Genomic DNA, 21804 nt, shown 5'->3' on the forward strand with positions numbered 1-21804 from the left:
TGAGCAATGTTCAACTTTTGAAGCTTCGGCGGAAGCGTCAGCCAATCGAATCATATGCCAGTACAAGCTCTAGCCAATCAAACCGCGTGCTTGTGTGTCCGGGGCGTGAGATTCATGTGATTGGTTGTTGGTCGAGTTTCAGACAAGCTTACCGTCAAGCTTCAACGCACGCCGCCGTGTGGACGCTGCTTTATGCTTATTCCACGGTGAATTATAACATTAAGTGTGTCTTTTAAAAAAAAAAAAAATTAGGGGAGTAATTATTAAATGTAGCTCTTACATTTTTTTATATCTCTCTCATAGTTCACGCCTCCCTTCGTTATTTCAGGAGGTGCACCGTTCATTAGCTTTTATATTTTACAGTCTGAGCCCTTTTTGGTCACATAGGGACTTGGTAAATCAGGAGTCACCATGCCACTGATCAAAAGAGGAGAGCGTCTTCACACACACACACACACACACACACACACACACACACACACACACACACACACACACACACACACACACACACACACACACACACACACACACACACACACACAGGAAGGATGGGTATAACTGGTTGGTTTCTGCAGAAGAGCTTTAAGTCCAGAAAGCCAATTTAAAGTTGTCTCCTGAGATATGGCACATAAGGAAGAATAAATGTAAAGACAATGAGAGAAAAAGAGAAGAGCACTAAGGAATTGTGCTTGTTAAACTTAAATGTGCTGCTCTGTTGGGACTTGCGAAGATTTAAAGAGATACGTAGAATAAATTATTTGTATTGTGACTTCTATGACTTGAAGTCTTTATCTCTGAAGCTTCGGACCAAAAGAAGTCTCTCTGATACTCTTCAAATAAGTGTTTCATCCTTTTCTGTAAGTTGGTTAGAAGTAACAATCAAATATAGTTCAAAGTCACTTATCAGTCTCCTTTTCACCAAGGCGCTGTGATATAAGCAACATCATTGTACACACATTAAGACTTACAGCAGGACCTCCTGTATTCTTAAGCAACTAACCATTTGCCCTAAGTGGCAACTCATTTCTGCCCACTTATAACTCTGTTGCGTTTATTTTAACCTGATTCCAACAGAGATGTGTTTGCCTGACAGATATACAATACACACACTGCATATATTAGACTCATAAACACTTTAAACGTTTATCCTTTGAGCTAATATTTGATGCTCAGATGGATGATGCTCAAAGAATTGCATGACCGCTTGTCTTCAGTAGTAAATACCTTCTAAGAAAGGTTTTTGTTCTGTTGTAAAGCCTACTTGTACGCAGTGCAGGGCAAACTACTGTACAAATGCACAGTGGAATGAATAGAGCGGATCATATGTAGATTATAAGGGGCATCTGTGTGGGTGCATCACACACTCACTTTGCACCCGCTTCTGCTTATTATTCTTTTGAAAAATCTGCCTTCTTATCTGAATCTGGTTTATTTTATTTAGAAAGAAAGAGAGAAATTATCTAAACAAAAGACATAAGAAATACAAACTGTGAAACCCCCAGAGCTTACTGTAGAAAAACATGTCACACAGAAAGAAGAAAGAGAAGGGACGTGTGTAGAGAAGACATATGAAATGAAAGGAAAAAATAGGCATGAATACATTTAATACAAGAAAAGTGGAAACGTTGGTTGACAGTAGCTGTATCTGATCTCCTGAACAAAAAAACTTGAGCTGGTTAAGTTGTTTGTTTCCGGGCTGAAATCCGCCCCAAGAACGCTAAATCTATAAGAATAAAAACTCTGAATTAAGAAAAGGTAAAGCTTTGCGATATGTGGCAAGTTTTCAAAGCAAGAGTGATGGAGGCGTTCTGAGCATATTATAAATCACACAGTGTAATCAAACTTAAAGGGTACAGCCTGCTGGGAAGCGTAGCACTTCTAATTACAATGGTGAGTTCTCCCCATTCATTTCGCCAATCACTCACGTCTGGGCTGTATCTCCGGAGCTCCCGTCCCCTGCTTCACTCACTCTATCATGCCTGGAACACACAGGTACACACACACACACACACACATCTGAAAGTTGGCAGATTAAAGCTCTTAATTTCCCTCCATATTATTTTCATTTCCTTTCAGATTCTCTCTAACATATGCTCACATATTATGCATACATTACAATATTTTACAATTTTATGAATAATGTGCTCCACAACCACACTGTTATTCAGTTTTTAATAGCGTCTCTGACTCATAGAACCATATATGTTCCTATACTTCTATATCCTGTCGTTTAGAAATGGTCCCAATTCCCTCGTTAGGATCTGCCATCATCGCCCGCGCGCTGACAGAAGAGCAATGGGGCAAATCGCTCACTATTTCTCTCTGGGTGAAGGCTGTAGACCACCCTCAATCATGGTGTACGCACACCAACTCAAAGAAAATAGGGTGACAGCAGGAGAGCAAAGCAGGGGTGCTTTGGGGACACAGCTTATCTTTTAGTGCGTGCTGCCTGCCCTTGCCTGGGTCGTATAGATTGGTTGAGTGAAGCAAGGGGGTGTCAAGGGAGCAAGGCCAGAGGACACAGGACAGAGCCCGGAGAGGAGGGCATGGAGGGAGAGAGCTACTTCTTAATTTAATGAAAAATGTACATCGCCTGTAACAAAAGCAGCCACTACAAGCCTGTGTGTGTGTGTGTGTGTGTGTGTGTGTGTGTGTGTGTGTGTGTGTGTGTGTGTGTGTGTGTGTGTGTGTGTGTGTGTGTGTGTGTGTGTGTGTGTGTGTGCACAGATGATAAGAGCCTATAAGCATGTATAATTCATGGCACGTGCACAACGTTCCTGCAGACTTTTAAATGTCATTGTTTGGTGTGTGATTGTGTGTCTCGTGGATAACGTCTTCACTAGCAGGACTTGCAACAGAGTATTTGAAAACTTGGAAAGAGTGATGTGGGATGAAGTTTTAAAGGGACTTAAAAAAATAGTCTGCGTGTATGTGGCCTTGTCTTTTTCAGTTTCAGAAACGTTTCCTGAATACTAATGATGTTATTCGCACCCTAGCAACACCCATCTATCTCAGTTTGCATGCTCGACCCTTCAGATTCCATCAGGATTTAGAATTCCACAAGTACTGTAGTACTGCTTCTATTTTAGTTGCTGATTTCTTTACAGTATGGGTCTGTGATAGTCCGGCTCAGTGTATAGAGCTTCGACCAGAGCTTTGAGAGTGCCTCTCTATTGATCAGCTGTGTAGACAGATATGAGATCACTGGTGAGTGCTGTATGTCTTATCTTTAATCCCAGAGAGTCAATAGTTGGCGGTAATTGTCTGTGAGGTACCCAAGGCTATCGTGCGGCAGGAAAGGGTCACTGCTGTTGAGACTAGAGCCTGTAGTACCTATGAATAATGGTTGTTAATGCATGGCTGTTCCCTTGTCTTACTACTGCTGTTTTTGTTGAATGTGTGCAAAGGTGTGATTGTACTTGCGTATATTGTTTTAAGACTGGTGTGCCTTTCTTTATAGATTCTTTTAACTAGATTGTCATTTTTATTCTGCTCTTATTGAAAGCTGATATGAAAGCAGTTTAACAGTTTAAGCAGCACCATAGGATTCTTTAAATATTCATATTTGATGAACTTTGCCATTTAAAGTGTGAAAATGGGCTATTTAACACCAAGTACTGGGTTGAGAACAGTTTGCAATTCTTATTTTACAAATCAATCTGATTTTCTTACCCAGAGGGACTCTGCGTGAGTTAAAATAGAAGATATTGTTATTTTAACTTCATTTTAAGGTGGTTTTAAAGACGTATAAAGGATGAAATGCTATCAGAGATGTTGATAAAGGAATAGTGATCGTAATGGTGAATTGTGGAAATGAAACTGAGCGCAGCTATGGTGTAGCCCGCATTACAGAAGTACCAAGGAAGATGTAGGGTGACTGCTAAGGAGGAAAGGGGGAGAGGGGGGGGGATAGCGAAACCACAGTAAGCTTTCTGAGCAGGTTGGTAATGCAGAAGAAAAAGGCATGACGAATGAAAGAGAGTGTAGCAAATGATATTCCCCAAAGCTCGAGGGCACAAGACAGCAACAATAGGTTAGTCTCTGATGGTAAACTTCACCAAGCTTCCTTGTACAAGCATTTTCTTCCAGCGGTCCATATTTTGTTATATCTGCTTCAACAAATAGTCTTCCTGATAACCTTGTACCATATAATATGTAGCCCAGTGTTGAACATCCTGCAGTGTCCCTTATACTGAGAAACCACACTCATTCTTTTCCCACAGGTTTTGCATTCACTCACTGTCTCTGGTATTGTAAATTCAGACGGACATGTCATGTTTATAACACATCGTAAAATGTGTTGATGTGTCATTATCTACTTCATTATTTATGAGTACAGAGCAGCGTTTCTATGTGCTGCTCTCCCAGCCTGAATTGTTCATTCCTTTTTTCCCTGCACCTGCTCATTGAATTACCTACCCAGACTTCTCTAGCTGTCCCATCTCATAATCCCATTGTCTGCGGTTTGTGTTCTCTTGAGAGAAAAGCTGTGAGGATTTGGAATCAGAAATAAAAAATGAAATCCAAATGTGTTAATTACAGCTCCCCATTGCAAGCAAAAAACTTCTGGTGTGAGTGGTGTGTGCGATTACTCGAAAAAGATGAAAAAGCCACAAGGCAAAAGAAAGTGAGAGGAAAGTGACTGAGGAAGTGCAATGATGAAGAGAGAGGACAGACAGCAGGAGCCCGATTGCCTCACCGAATGTGCAGGTGTTGTGATTTTCTCTTTTTTTATCTCCATCACATGTCAGGGCACATCTGGCGAGATGCAGCTCTGCGGCAGTGGTAATGACGTGACCTTCTAGTTACGATTCTGTGATTCACAAGCAGTATTTCATAGCAAGAGACATGACATGTCTAAGGATGTTTTGCTGTCAGGATGGTAAACATCATGTATCTTTTACAATGAAAGTAAATAAACAAGTGTAGAATAAAAGAGATGCTCGTATTTTGATCATACATTAAAATCAATGTAGGTTCTTTTGACTACAAAATTAGACGTCTCAACAAAACAAAAATAACCAACTGGTACGACAAATGAATGTACTCCCAGCTGAATGAAATATGTGACTAAACAAAAGTACATCTCTTTTTCCTGTTATTATCTAATAAGGCAACATTATTGTTGATCAAATTATCCCAATTGTTGCATTAACTATGATTTCATTCCATTGAAAGGTGATAAATTATCATATCGACTTATTGCCCAACCTTACAGCCAGCATGGCTTAAAATAGTTTTTGCAGTTGCACCATGTTTGATATTTTTCTACAATCTACTGGCAAGCTTTAACTGTAGACTTTTGAACAGATATATGATCTGAATATTTAACAGCTGGAGTTTAATGATTAGAAAACGTCAATGTTGTCATCTGGAAGTGGGAGTCAGCCGGTTGCTAATTGGTATGATGTGCATGGGTGCGTGCTGTAGGCAATGTGTGGGTGCCTTTGAGTTTTGTTTACATTCCGGGGTAACGTTATTTGGCTTGGGGAAGGCTGATATGACACACTGTACAGGAAGTGGACCAGGCAATTAGAGCTCCCTCTTCTCCTGTCTTGTATCTTGTCAGGGAATTATACCCAATTACAAACAGGAAAAATACGATCTATGGAGAGTCTCCAACACACACACGCACACGCGCACTCACGCACACAGGCTAGCAGTATTACTCCCACGAGGCAGATTGTCATACTGGATCTGTAGAAACTTTGCTTTCCACCCTGTCATGCATGCAATGCTCACGCACACACAAGTAAAAGTGCTCCGAAGATGTCACACTGTGTATAAACATCCATTATTCATTCTGGAACCACGCATAAAAACCACGCACAAAAATACACACTCGTACACACTTGCTTGGTTAGTGTAATTAGTGGAAAGCCAAAAAGAACAAGGCAACTGTCTCTTTGTGCAGACAGGAAGATGCTTTCAAAGATGACTTCCTCACAGTTTCACCTACTATTTTGCCTTTAGCCAAACACACACACACAAACACACACAGAAGCACATCATAGCGTGTTCACCTTCGGGTGGAATTACAGGTCTGATTTCAGTTTGGTGGAGATGTAGGAGAATGATAGTGGCATGCTGAACCATGGGGCAATGAATCACTGCCTTATCAAACCTCCGGGCCTAGGTATGAACTGTCAACACGGGAACAGCACACACACTCACTGGGACACAGCACAACGTCACAACATGTGTACTAGCGGGGCGGTTGTCAGGGCACTCTCCCTCTTCCATGTTGTCCCTCTGCTCAGTAGAGGCTGCCATGTTTAATTCAGCAGCTTCACGACAAGCCCTGTCATCATGTAGATTTATTGTATCGGCTAGAGAGGAACGAGGAGATGGTTGGGATTTAACTACATCAGGATACTAATGGAAGACTTACCGTGCACTTTACAAAATCACCTTAATCCAACGTTCTTCTGTGAAGGGAGGGATGTGAGTGAAAAATTAATTGCTTTTTCTGAAGGGGGTCCTGCTTTTTAGTTTCCCTTTTTGATTCAGACAATTTCTCACTGGTTGTTGTTTTTATAATCACTAAGTATTCGTGTGGGTTTTTTTGCACATATGGAGAGACATTTGCATGTTGTCCTGTTTTTTTCTTGTGATTACAGATGCATATCTAACTCTCAAGGATCGGCATTGATGATGAAATCTCCAGTGGGTCACCTTAAGCGAAAGGCAGGCTTTTATGACTGACGTTTTACAGGATGCATTAGTAGACATAAAAGTTTATTAGTCAGGCAGCACTTGGGAGCTGTCAAGCCCCATGACTGTATTTCACTGTGTTGCTATGCTGCATCTAACTATGCTGTCTCTGCAGGAACAAAACAACACATTTCACGGACTAATAAAGCTCGGACTAGTCTCAGTTTAGTGCCCCCTGTAAAGCCCAATGCTTACACATTTTGATTATAGCACAACATTTGCATTTAGAACTTTTTTTAGAGCCGTTATTTTGGTAGAGATCATAACTATTTGTCTTTGTTGTTTCCTGCCAGAGGAAGATATTTGTGCTGCATCCTAAGGGAAGTCCTTTATTCCACAGTGTGTTTAACATTCTGCAGAGGAAAAAGGCGAGGATGAGGCATTCAAGACTTTTATCAGCCGAGATGAGAGTTGTGACAGTCTGGAGCCCAGGTTTTCTGCGCTGTCTGTCTGGGTGTCCTTCACACTGAGGGCTTGGATGACAGGGCTTGGATGCAGGGGGAGGGGGGGTCTTTTCATGTGACAGAAGGCTTTGCCTAATAGCCAGTCTGTTCTCAAACCCTGTCTGTTTGACATTTTCCTCCTCCTCTTCTTTTGCCTTTTCCGCCTCTGACATCCCTCCATCTCTGTTGGAGTACATTGCAGACAGAGGAAGCCCTCAGATTGGCGTCAAAAGTCTTTTCATTTTTCAAATCTCTCCAGAGCAGTCCTGATTCTGGGACAGCTCCTCCGGGCACCTGGGCGGTTCATTGATTAAGGTGGCGCCGGCGTTCTGCTGGTAGAGAAGGGGGTTGTTTGAAAGAGGCAACAGGGGGCAGCGCTGCCAGCCTGCCAAGTGTGTGGGCGCTGCTACGGCCAGACAGCCTTTATAATGGCTGTCTGACCGTGGGACAGAGCCAGCTCAGTGGTCACATGACCGACTGTGCAGATCCCTTCAGTAACCCTGGATCAATGGGGCCTGTGGAGTCAACAAAGGGCGGAGAGGGGAAGGCGCTACAAGCGTAGGCGAAAAAAGCGTGAGACGGGAAGAAAAAACTGTTAAAAAGTAGATACATGGCAAATAAATAACAGAAACTGAACCAAGATATAAAGTTACACCAAAGTTTGAGTCACAAAAAAGGGAATGGGGATGGAAAAGAAGTTTGAAGTAAAAGAGAGAGTGAGGACAGCATAGGTGCTCGCTATTCATTACCTATAAGCGGATGCCGTGTGCTCTCCGAAGGACAGATAATATTGTATCTCTGCAATGTGTTTTTCTCTCCCTTTCTCACTCTTTTGGGCTTGAGATTTAAACTTCAAAGGAGTATTAGATAGTAGAGAAATTTCAATATAAGCCAAAGTCATAATCTGTTTTTAGAGTTTGCCTGTTTTTAAAAAACATGCAGGAAGAGGACGTTTTGCTCTGCTTGGCATCAGGCAATGTCACTTACACATTTAGGGTGTGCGAATTAAATCTCTAATGGAAAGAGGAACAGATGAGTTTGAATTGTAAGTTACATTGCATGGGTAAATGCTCATTCCAACAGCCAAAATATTAAGAATGTAAGCAAGGCACAAAACTATAATACAAAAACCTAAAAAGTAGTGTAGTAAAGTTAGTGTATGAGAAAAGAACAATATTATTAAAGGTGGGGTAGGTAAGTTTGAGAAACCGGCTCGAGATACACTTTTTGTTATATTCCATGGAATGCTCTTAACATCCCGATAGCAATGAATATCTTAAGTGCTTTGACAAAAAATCCATAAAAGAAAATCATCTCTGGAAGCCGTAGTACTGTAAAAAGCACGACCAATCATTTTAGCCGGCCCGGCTAAAATAACTGGATGGCCTACCTGCCTGTCAGCCTTCCATCTGTGCACAAACTTATCTCGTGCCCTCATTGGTCATGTGCGCGTTTGTGTGTGTTGGGGGAGGGGCTCTGTAAGGAAGTGGCAGATTTCCTCCGGCTGTGTATTTTCAAATTCTAGCGCACTCGAGCCGGTTTCTCCAAAATTACCTACCCCACCTTTAAGTGCTGTTTTAAAAAATAAATAAATAAACAACACACTTTTACAGTTACAGTATATTTTATTAGATATTTACAACTAGTAACGCATGGTATTTCACAGTATTTGTGCTGTAGGAATCACTATCATTATTGGAAACCACTATTGGTAATTGTGCAGATGTGGAAATCAGAACTGTGTCTTACTTTCATCACATGTTGGACACAACAATAGTATCACAATGAGGATCCTATAAGACATTATAATATTGTAACGCAGATGGCTACAGGTTATCACTTATAAAAGTGGAGGGAAACAAACATATCTGACATTTATGTTTTGGTGCATACTTCCACCCCCAGCTGCGTGTCATACTGTAGATTTCTCAGCTTACTATACAATACTAGCTGCTCTAACATCAGTGACTGGCATGCGGCCAGAGGTGCAGCGTGTGATTCAGAGTTTAATTATGTTTCTCTGATTTATTTATTTGTAAGATTCCGGGGATTTTGAAGCATGACTGGGAACGGATGGCAGGCACTCAAGAAATAAGATTTGTCTTTTCTTATTTTGTTGGCAAATGGCTCCTGTTTTTTGTTTGGGTCCATTCCGGTTATTAAACCATCAGTTAAGCTTTTAGCAGTGTTTTATAACCGTTCTCATCCTTTGGCAAGATGTATTTTGTCCAAGCTTTTAACACACTGCATCCCATAACATCTGTAGTCTTTAAACTGTGCACTCGGTCATCATGTCTCTCTCACCGAGAAACACCAAGCACGTTTACCTTGTATCACCAGAGTAAACAAGCCTTTGCAGACCACACTGGGCCATTTATCCTGTTACATTAACGCCCCTTGGGTTTCGTTATGGCTCTGGGTTTGAATGTGGGAATAGCTGCATGTTAGTGGGCATGTCAAATGAATAATTCCAGGGAATGACACAGTGTAACCCCCAGAAGAGTAAACCTCTTGTTAGCAGACTACATCCAACATGTCTGTCCTCTCCCCCCTCTCTCTTTATTATACAGTGGGGAACCATTAAGGTGTTTCCATTATCTCCTCCTTGCTCTCCTCTAAGGGATCTTCTTAACGTCATTCATTGTCATTTAATTTGCGACCAAGAGCATAATGGCCTTGGAAAATTGTCCCATGCCTACACAGGGGTGTGCTACCCAAGATAAGTGATAACAATTGTCAGCCTGCATCTCGGTAAAGAGGGGCTTCAAAGGAAGCATACTGGAGCGCACGCAGTCGTATAGCAAGTGAAAACAGGGATGCTTGTCACCATGTTCTGGTCAGAATTCATTTCACACTCAGGCTAATGGGCAGTTCTGTTGATATGGGCCAAAAGGATGGGAAGGCTGCAGTTCTCCTCAGTTAATTCCTCAATTGCCCCCGTGGCTAGAGGAATGCTTAAATCTCGAAATGAGCAAATGTAAGATTTAGTCTTCGCTGTGATGTAATGCTCTTATCAGAATGGCTCTGCATTAATTCCTCTGTATGATTAACGGCGGGTACCTGTGTCAAAGTGAGCGGGGAAATTAGCTCATGGAGGGGATAACAGTATTCATCCGACTCCTCGAACCTGCCGCGGCGCACACCAACCTGTGTGATTATTCTGATTGGCTGAGCATCAACACACCATTTTATTCCGCTTCGATGACCTTTCCGCCTTACTGTTTCTCAGTCTGCAGGAAGACGAAGGCGTCCTCGGAGTAATACATGCATCATGTAGTGAGTTGACGGCACGCAATCTCCAGTCGGAGTGGTAAGCGCCACACTTTCTACAAAATAATGGCATGCAGCAACACGAGGTTGAACGGGGTCCTACTTGAGGCGATACATCTGGTGGATGATGAGCTGGATTTGTCCTCGCCTCTTTCATTTTGCGCCGATGAATAAGCTGCAGTGCACACAAAGGGTCATATTCAACAGCTCCCAGCTCTCGGTCCCTGTGCCGTGATGCATTGGCTGTTGTTGTGCCTTGTCTCGTCACTTCCTCCGTGGGCTGATTAAGTCTTTGGAACAGCGTGGAAACACCACAGGGTGTTGCGTTGTTTTTCAGGACGAACACAATCCCAGTGAACAGTTTGAATAGACCAGTGACTCTGAAAGGAGGCAGACTGTCGCTGTTTGTAGGGATTAGTCACTACTAGCGTGCACTTTTTGACGGGAGGCTGTCTCTCCCTGGTCAGGCAGTTTTATTCACTCTCTTCCACATCTTCAGGCATTAAGATGCAGTCAATAATTAATTTCATTAAAACGCTAGTATAAATTGTTCATATTATAATAGTTTAATCCCAAATTGAAAGGAAATGACGGAAAGACTTGATAAGATCAAAGATAACGCTTTTCTCTGCTTGATCAGGCTGTCATTTTAGATATTATGTTATAACGGTTAGCTTTTTTTTTCTTCCAGTTTGATGCAGTCAGTATGGATGTAGACAGTTATATTTCCGGAGAAAAATGTCTCCTAAACCCAATAAATCAAAATGTAAACAAAACCAATACTGCTGAGACTATGGCTCAACACGGGTCGCTGCTCAGATGCGGGCTATAAAGAAATGTTACGGATTTATTATTAAAATGCCCTGGGAGTTCTAACACCTGTGTAGATCATACCCCCTTCTCATGGAGGAAGAACAGCGTTGTGGTTGTTTTTGTTGTCTTAAGGCAAATAGCATCATGAATCTGTGCGTGACTGGTTTGCATAATATGTGCATGTGTATTACAGAGAACATCAGACATGGCTACACCTTTTTGCATAATGAGGAACGTTTCCTAACAGCTTTTTGGTTCTGTGCATGAATCTGTTATATTTGAGAAGACTAAACTAGGGAGGTCTACAAAATGTATACTGAGGTAGTTGGTTGATGTTACAAATTGAAATGTGTCAAGGGACATATTGAGGTTATCATAACATGTTTGTAACACGTTTTTGGAGAGAAACCTAGACAAATCCAGCTGTTAAAAGGATTTTTTCAACAACGCAAACAGTAATAAGAAGTATATATTTTAAAGTAAATGGGAATTTACTGTTTTGTCTTTTACCCTAATTTAAATGTGGCATTGAGAATCATGTAAATTGCTCTGTATTGCTCTCAATTTTTGCATTTCTGTTGTCATGACATCCATACCAAACCGAAGCTGATAGTTTGTTTGAAATAAATAGGATTTCAGTTCCATATGCAGTGTCCTTTGTTTATCCTCCTATAGCATGACACCTATTGGTCATACAAAGGTCACAATATGCATTTGAAAGATATATTTATGCATTGTGGCACGTTCCTGTGAATCAGTTTGAGTTAATCATCCTGTGGGTCCGTGTGATTAACACTGAAGCAGTCATAAAATCCAAGCTGCGATCCCTCCTTCCTTTTTTCCACCTGCTGAGCCGGTAGCACCTGTGCCCACATATCAGCCTCTCACCGCCGAATCGTAATCGAGTCCTCGCTCCTCAAACTGCTTTCACACTCGCTGAGCTTTTCTATTTCTGCCACGATAGAACATAAACTTGTCCCGTTACCAGTGAAAGATGGTGTATTAGATGGAATGTTTTTGAATAAATCATGACGGCAACATGAGATTAATTATTAAAGACAACGAAATAGTCCTCACTAATAATTAACATAATAAACACGCATATTAATCAAAACCTTGAGTGCCGACGATCAAGGTTACTTTTAGGTCGCCGTTGTACCAATCAGACAGTCTCTCTCTTAAGAACACAGTCTGTACAACTTGTGTATTCAAAAGGTATGTGATGTTACATGGGGCAGAACCAGTCATGCTTTAAAGTAGTCTCTTACGTCTTAAAATAGTCCGGACTAAAAATAGCAGGTATAGAAAGATTCAGGGCACTGTGCATTTCTTTTTTTCTTCTCTTTTTAGCAGAGAAGAACCTTAAGAGCTGCTTCTTGAATTGGCTGGGGAGTTGCTAGATCTTACTTTTTACCAGTAGAGAATAGAAAGCTACGGACGGCTAAACAATAGAAATGACGCATTAAATGTTAGTCAGTCATAGATTTCTTGAATCTTTGTAATATCACAGAGTTTATATAAACGCCTTTAAGAAGAGAGCAACACTGTAGAAATCTACACTGTCAAAGGCTACAATTCAAATATCCTAAACTTTGGTAATTTAGCTAAAAACTTTTTGTAACACACCTTTATTTGAAGGTAAAACCCCCGAAAAATTACAAAAAAAAACTAATATTTAAAGTGGACATATCATTTTATATTTTAATAATATAGTGTAGGACCAACCCTATATAAGGCATATTTATACTTTTTATTTTTCAAAATACCAAACAGATTATGCATTTTAGCCATTCCTCATTTCGCTCAATTTAACACTGTCTTTGCATGGGCTGATTCTGTGAGAACAGCACCATCTACAGGCCTGGCATATGTACTACAGCGTCTCCAGCGCTTTCAAACGGCAATGTCCGTGGCTGTCTCCTCCTGATTGGTGGAATTGGCCCAATAGCCGTAGCGCCACTTCTGTGACGTCACAGAAGTGTTCAGTCTGTATCAGATCCGTTGCAGCCCCTTTTTAAGGGATTTGGGCATGGAGGAAAATAGAGAGGGTTGTGTTTTCTGACACTTGGTGAGTTCCCTGGAACACCGGGGACACATATTCATGTATAAAAGACGTTTTCATCAGTTGTTTAAATATCAAATGATTCGTATTAACGCAGACTTTCAGCACTCTACATACTTATTGAAACCAAACAAAATGTCTACAATATGCAGATTGTATTCAACTGTAAAAGGCTTCTCTCGTTTAATATAACATGTTTCTTTTATTAGAAGATTCAATTACAAGTTACTGCTGAGTTCATCATTCATTTGAAAATCTGCTCTTTTGTTCTTTTGCAAGTATATTTGGCAGGGTAAAATAGTTTGTTATTTGATGTTTTACAGTGTCATTAACATAGTGAAAGAAGCTGATGACAGCCCTACATTGTCTCCTTTGTTACCTTGTGTGAAAGTTCTTTAAATTAGTGCCGCATCTTAACAAGACTAATGACGGTGTTCCTTCCTCATTGTATTAGAGTATGAGAGAAGAGCACCTTGTCTGATGATAGTTACGGGTGTGTAACCTGTGACAATAGAACTTTAATAGAAACTGTCTCCCACACTAACCCATCGCCTCTGTCTTCCTTGCCTGTGAGCCAACACACTCCCATCTAGATGCTGTCACTTCCTGCCAGCTCTCTGGCTCTCCTCCCTTTTGTTCTCTGATCCTCACCTTCATGAAAGCTCTGATGAATTCTCTATTCCTTCCTTAAGTCTTCCTCCACCTCTCCATGTCACTCCTTTGCCCCCCTCAGTTTTCCGTTCACATTTCTTCTCATTAGGATACAAACGTATATCTCAAGTCTTAGCTGGCAGGATCATCGCAGAGCAAAGTGTTGGGAAGATCACAGGCTTGCTCTTAATGAGAGGTGTGCAGGGGCTATTTCTAAATTACACACCTCTAGATGTAGCTGTCAGATGAAAGGAAGGAGCAACAATGTGTAGAGAGAGGAGGGAAGTTGGTTATGGCTAGAAAAGATCCGTCTTGTGTAAATATGACGTCACGTTCTCGTTGTAACTCTCGTTGGAGCGGCTCGGAAACACATCTACAGCAGTAACATGCAACATACACATTAATGCAGCAGGATAAAAGTAAAACACTGAAAGTGAACATTGTATTGCACCAGGAGCTATCTTAGTTGGGACTTTTACTGAGACAACGTTGACTTGCCTGTGAATACAAAATAAACCATAGTGTTGGTGATCTACATGTTGTCATTCTTCTTTGAACAGCAAGACCGCTAACACCCTATTTCAACAGTCACACTCCCTGTCATTGACATAATTAATAGATTGTTGACGATCGTAACTGAAAGGCTGCCTGCCAAACGTAAACATTCAACCACGTGACTTGCAAACTCTCGCGAGAGTTTTACACAAGACGGATCCTTTCTAGCCATAACCAGGGAAGTTGGCAGTCAAGATGGCAAGAGAGAGGGATGTCAACGTTTCCAGGACAGAATAGAATGTATTTTTTGATAGTATTTTACATAGAACTGCAATCATACATTTTGTATTTGTTTTTCTATTGAGGTTTTGTGAATGTCTAATGATGTAATTGTCCTAAATAAAGGAAACCCCAAACAAACAAGCTTACCTTTGAATAAAGTGTTCAATTGAATTGAAATAGTTAGTCTTTTTTTTTAAATTGAATGATTTAGTTAAAATATATCAACAGTGTTTTTAAAGCAGTAAAACACATGTTTCTTTTAAAGGCTAAAGGAAAAACAAATGCGGATTGTATTACAATATTTGTTCTATTGGAATTTATTTATTGATCTTTTAAATAAAAGGAGCATTTTGGGCTTCAGATTTGATATTGTACATGAAGGCGCAATCATATAGCAACTATTGTAATCTGATTCTACAAAGACAATAATAGAATACTAATAATATTATCTTAGTTGTGCAGAACTACCAGGTTTAAACTGAATTATTTCAACTGCAAACAGAAGCTTCACAGCATATGAATGTTGTGTAGATATTGAATTGCATCACTCTGAATGGAGCCTCAAAGCGTTGTATTATTTGGTACATCAACATCTGTTTTTCTTTCCTCACCTCTTTATCAAGTCATTATTGCACCACTATCCTTACTTCCCCCTTTCATTCATGTATTTGATCTTTTTTTCCACATCTCAGACATTTCTTGTCACAAAGCTTGTTTGTGGTGTTAAATTATCCTGCAGAAGATTTACTTCATTAAGTCGAGGCAAAGTGCACTGCTTCACTACAGAGTAAGGGTAAGAGTCTGTCCTCCTTGGCTCTATCAATAACCATTAGGGACCCTCTCTCATTACACCCAACCTCATAGGCCTCCAGGTCTTGAGAAATGTGCCCTGCCCTCTGATGTGATGGAGTACGCTTCGATGGCATCACCTCTGTTTGGAAATGCAAATCGCAATAGTTACTTTCCCCTGAGAATGATTGCCACCAGCACTATGTACACCGCCTCACTCAGCCTCTTTGCTTAATCAAGAAGAACCTTGCTTTCCTATCAGCAACCCCCAGTTTGTTTTTCAGCTCCTCCTTTTTCTTCCATCCCTCCATCTTTGTACACACACCTCAAACCCCTTCAGCATGTCCAAAGCTACTGCAGTATGATTATTCATATGGCAATGAGACTGGATGGAGCTGGCCATGCTGCCACAGCGTGATGGGAGTGTTTCCGGATGATGACTTAGGAGTCCTGCAGCTTCTCTGCCAAGAGCAGGGAATTCAAACTTAATCAGGGCAAAGACCCCTCCCTTCCTCCTCCATCTCCCTGAGAGCTGCACACGGGTGAGGCCAAAACCGAACAGAATGGGAGAGACAAAAGTCAAAGTCTAGGGAACGTCCCGCACGCTCCCTCCTTCTGTGTTTAGTTTTTTTTCGTGGTGCGCCTGAGGTTTTCTCCCATGAGCGATGGGTTCAATTTGGAGCTATTGGCAACACTTGTTGGATTCAGAGAGGGGACATTAGCAAGATTATCTTTGTTCTAGTCTATCATTCCTATTTAAAAAAAAATCTTATATCGCTCATACAGACACACACAGTGTTCCAAATGTCCACACACCACGCCTGTTGTCCATCCATCACCCACTCAGCACTGAGAGTGGAGCTCAGACAGAGAGCTCTGCAGCCGGCTCCTGGCCCTCTGTCCGCAGGATATGGTCACGCCAAGGGTAGGAGGCAATGATCGGCCCTGATCAATAATTAATCGACTGCATTAAAGCGTATGAATAAGTAATGGACGGAAAGAACCCAATCGTCAGGGCACACACACACTCACACACAACAAAGTGATCTTTAACTTAGGCCAGGGGGAAATTAACAGACAGAAAAAAGAGAAGAAAGCAAGGGAATTCATCACAGAACCACTGAAATGGTGTTGCATGTTGAAGCTTCTCTCTGTCTTTCCTCTCCAACAACCATTCTCTTTCACTCTCTCAAGTAATGGCCTTTTTCCTGCAGGCGGAATAAATAAGTTATTACATCCGTGTGTGTCCTAAGGCTTAGCAAGGACCGTTTGAATATAAATAGTTCATTTGCCTCCAAAGTGGAAGCCTCACTTTGTGCCATATAAATATATTTGTAATTACTTTTTTTTTTTTAAGAAGAGCAGGGGGTGGTTGTTTTGGTTGAGTGGAGATGCAAGATGAAATTGCCTCACACAAATAAGTCTGCCAACAGTTTTTACCCCAAACACCATGTCAGAAAGGAGGGGGCTGTGTGTGAGCGGGGGGCTTAACTCAATGCCGCCTTTTTATGTTTTGTGCTGACTATAAAGAAGGAACAGCCTGTGTGATGCTCTAGACAATTTAAATACTGAGTAGAATTGGTGTGGTACAGAAACGTTGCCAATATTTCGAATGGGAACAGCCCTTCTGAATATTTAATGTCTCGGATGTATACTTAAGCGAGATGGTATAACTTTACAGCAGCCAAGCTGGCATGTGTGTATGCACATTTTTGGCATACACATCTCTAGTGTGTGTGTGTGTGTGTGTGTGTGTGTGTGTGTGTGTGTGTGTGTGTGTGTGTGTGTGTGTGTGTGTGTGTGTGTGTGTGTGTGTGTGTGTGTGTGTTGCCTTGTTGAACCCACAACATGATTATAAATTCAACAACGGAATTTCTAAGTTTATTTTTATTTTTATTTTGAAACACCGACAATTCACTCCGCCTATAGGTGTTCACGTGTGTGTTTGCATGCGTGCTCACATGTGGGGCTGCTCTTTGATGAGATGCCCTGTTGTGAGTTTGTGTCTGTGCTCCTGGAGGAAATGCAGGAAGGGAAAGGAAGCAGCCCTTTGTTTCTGACAACAGAAGTGTGTCAGACAGAAATACTCTGAGAGCAGTGCTGAGAAAAATACATTTCAGCCTATTACCCACTGCATACAGTATGGGCAGGAGTACGGAGGCGGAACAGCACAGTGTTTCACTCTTAATTGAGATATTGCACTACGCAAGAGATAGTAAGTATAATGGTTGTTCAGCAAAACTTGCTGCGGTGAAGCAGATTCAAATATGCATGGTTAGATGAGGTTTAGTTTATCAGCACTGAAAACTCATGAGTAATTCAATGCATCTCTGTCGCTTACAACGTTCAACTTTTATTTAATTTGTATACATATAAACGTAGTGTGTTAGCTGCTCCATATTTAGCATGCAGTCCTATCTCATTTGATTTGCCTTAAAGGCTTCACATATTACACCTGTGCATTACCCTCTTTATATTTATCTGTACAGAAACATCATAAACTAACAATGGTGACTAGGTTTTTTTTCCATCACTAGCTCGGAACTTAAGACTGTATAAAAGAAGTAGATGTCACACAGTGGTTCGCGGATCACCAAGTTGAAGCCTCAAGTTTGGAACTTATCAAGATACGTACGCTGAATAAGAAGGATTTGTGACTGAAATCTAACAACTAACTTTAATGAACTGAAACACACTGAAACGGTTACATTTGAATTACGAAAAAGGTGACAATAAGGTGGTGATGACCTGTCAATCACAAGGTAGCCCGCCCTAAAGCAATGTTTCTTTTTCATATATTTAATTAGACCATCTACTAAATGGAAATCACAACTTTCTACAAGCAATTGAGACCATAAAATGATTAGCAAAATGTTCAGTAATGAGATATTTAATGAAGTGAAAAGTCATTTTTTCATAGACCTCTATAGAATATGGCATATTTTTGCAATCAGTGGAGTGGCCCCTGTTAGGCCATGAACATGAATGCAGGTGAAAATGTTTCTGTTCCCTCTGGACTCTGCACATTAAAACTGAAACAAAACATTAAAATATCCCACATAAATAGATTGAGTATTCTGTACGACTAACTGTTCTGCCCTTACTTGCTGTCTCCTCTTCCCCCCCCCCTCGCTACAGTAACGTCTGTGTGTGATGTTTTTTTGTTCATGCTCACAATGCTTGTTCTGAAGAAGGATTCATTTATTTCACTTACTGTGTTGTGTAAGCATTTGTGTGAGAGATCATTTCGCTTGTCATACCAATTACCTTTTGCTTTATTGGTTGTCACTCTCTATCTAAATGTAATAACTAGAGAGACTGCGTTGTGGCGGGTACATACACATGCAGCTGCTAAACTGAATATATGACCTTGTGGGTTCACGCAGGTAATCTGTTTTCTGCATCCCATTACAGCTTCATTTCTGAATCAATGTTATCAGTTTTGACATAGAAGTTGGAAGTTATCGATCATAAACCAAGAAAATGCACAATCAGTCTTCCTGCCATTGGAGTAAACATCTGGAGAGGGTCAGGAAATCAAGATTGGAGTAATTTGTGTTGATTTTTTCTGAGATAGATGACAAATAAATTCACAAATATAAATGCCAACTGAGCTGGGCAAGGTCATAAGAAATGATTGTTTCAGAAAGGATTGGTTAGATAAAGTACATTGAATCTCATTAAATTAAAGAGTATTTGTACAGGAAAACTTGCTGACCCTTTTGAAAATAGATAGACATATGGGGGAAATCATAATAAGAAGAATGTAGGCGAGGAATGAGAGAAGTTCCAGAGTTTTGCGTCTGGGAACAGTGCTCTATCACCCTGACGACTCTGTCCAATTAGAGCATATGATTAGTGTAGACTGTGAAATTGAATCTTTCAGCCAGGCTCCGATCGCTACAGGTCCCTGCAATTTAGCTATCACTTTGTCTCTGTCACCGCAGTGCTGCTAATATAAAACCGACAGAATGGATGATTTCTACTTAAGGCGTAGCTTGATTGAAGCTGATTACATTTCACAAAGGTTTGTTATATTTCCATAATATGTGCACATGGAGGGAGGGTGTGTGTGGGTGGTATTTCTATGTTTGTGGTAAGGAGAAGAAAGAAGTTCAAGGACGTAAAGCTTGTACATACGCGCGCTCTGCACATGGTTTCACTCGGACTTTCTACTAGAACTGAGGGTTTGAATCATCCATGCATTTGCATTAAACAGGCCACACTCAACATTACGTTGTTTGGGAGAAGTTCAACGCTAATTGGCTGTCTTTCTATTCATTTCAAACAAATAATATTCCTGTTAGTAATTAACGTAATCTCCTAAACCCTTTATATAAGCTCCCTCCAAAACTAAAAAGTATGTTTTAAAAGACATGAAAAACTGGATTTTGCATAATAGGTGACCTTCAAGGACGCAGAAAGTGTGTATACCAGTTTACAGTCATCTAATTTGTTTCTGTTCTGTTTTTGCTGTCTTTTTCCAGGTTTCCAGAGCCAAGGGCACACCCCATGGACCCCCGGGACTTTGATGACAATGATTCTGGACCATCCATGGACCACGCGCCCTGATACCAGCAGACCTGACTCCTACCATCCACCTGTCCTTCAGTCTCTGCTACTGCCAGCCATCGGCCCCTTTGAGCTGTCAGGCTGGCCCCTCTAAACCCCCCCACTCTCTGTCAGCCATCTCCCTTTTACCCCTCTCACCTCTCCCCTCTCCCCTCATGGCAGGTCTCCCTTGAAAAAGAGATCAATGATCTCAATGGGATACACCTGGATAAATAAAGGTTTGAAATTAAATGAAATGGTGCCTGCGTGCAGTGAGCTGACCTTGAAGAGGGCTGCTGTGACAAATATGGATGGCCATGTATTTTTCTGCTCTCCAACTTTTGTAATACCATACTCGTTACTAACTTTCTTAAATTAAAGCACACAAGTTATGTGCAATCAATTAGCATCAAGCTCAATTTCCACCGCCAGTCAGATCCTTGGCTTACTGGTGAGCCTGGCTGACTCAGACAGGAGCCTGGCTAGGCAGCCGAGCGAGGCATCTGTTAAGCCCAACAGATGTCACAAACGGGAAATTCTGTGACGCTGTGCGCTTCGCACTTCATTTATGTACAATATGATTTGTTTCGACAAACACTCTGGACACTCCCAGACAAAGAAAATTGAACTTTTGTATGCCGATATGCCTTACACCTTCGAGAGAATATATTACAAAGCTGTTCTGGGTGTCATATTTTTTATTGTACTAAAAAAAAAAGTGTCTTAAGCTTTCGTTCCACAATGATGTCTCTTGCACTTTCCATCATGCTGTTCCCCCCCCCTCCTCTCCCTTAACCCTCTGCCCTACCCGCTGACTCTTTATGCTTGTAGATTTGCGCACACTTCCTTGCGTTTGTCAGATCTATTAAAGAAAGCGGGGGGACATTTTGACACGTATTGATTGGTGAATGTTGCCGAGTCTTTGTTAGGTGAAAATCGAACTGTAATTTGACTTTGCAAAATAGCACTCGCGCAGTATCAGCTTTCTTTACACTGTAATGTAAAGGCTCATTACTCTTGGCCAATCTGCAGCACATGACAGATAGCAATCCACGCGAGTGTACGCACTTTCCACCTTGACCCGCTCAGCCATGGTTCTCATTCATGATGTACCGCCGCAAGTCTATCTGTGTCAGCAGTTTGTTTTGAATGTGATTGATTTTGTTGCCTTAAATACAAAATGGAAAGCGGTGTCACCCTTAATATATGGGACATCATGACTTCACTGTGCAAAGATGCACTGAGAGTTGTTTACCCACCGGAAGTGATAAGTTGGTTTGTCAACAGCATATTGAAATAACTCCCGCAGCGCCAACTTTATAACTACCAACATAAATCTGACTGTTTGATGTTTCCACTTGTTTTGATGTGTCTATTATTGTCTTCAATCTATAAATAAACAGTCTGTTTCTTGGATTGGATGTGGAGGATGACATTCATATTTTCAGTTTAGGAAACAATTTATGCATTATTTGTCTCTTGCAAAACACCATCAGTCATCCAGGACACTAATATTAATAAAAAAAACAAGCTTGCAGGCAGCAGACGATGGATGGAGACAGAGAGAGAGATGAACGGCTGTAAAGAAGGGATTCAGGAAGGGGATGATATCTAGTCTTCCTTCATCAAAATGCAAAGCAGCAACCCACCCAGAAAGGACTGGGAACATTAGCTTTGGAAACAAAAGGAGGTGATGGAGCAGCTTCTCCACAGATGAATTTAAATGCAGAC

At 41.1% G+C, this 21804-nt stretch overlaps 1 protein-coding gene across 2 annotated transcripts in view; it reads left to right on the top strand.

Moving 5' to 3' along the window:
- The window catches only part of trim44 (tripartite motif containing 44), a 45559-nt gene extending 24070 nt beyond the window's left edge, over nt 1-21489 (top strand). For both annotated transcript variants that reach the window (XM_010792312.1, XM_010792313.1), the window contains exon 7: nt 20010-21489. In XM_010792312.1, the coding sequence (XP_010790614.1) occupies nt 20010-20094 (85 nt within the window). In that variant the 3' untranslated portion in view covers nt 20095-21489. The remainder of the gene's footprint in view (nt 1-20009) is intronic.
- Nucleotides 21490-21804: the final 315 nt, after the last annotated feature.

Source organism: Notothenia coriiceps, unplaced genomic scaffold (genome assembly GCF_000735185.1).
Source record: "Notothenia coriiceps isolate Sejong01 unplaced genomic scaffold, NC01 NC01_scaffold00036399, whole genome shotgun sequence".
NCBI classification, from domain to species: Eukaryota; Metazoa; Chordata; class Actinopteri; order Perciformes; family Nototheniidae; genus Notothenia; species Notothenia coriiceps.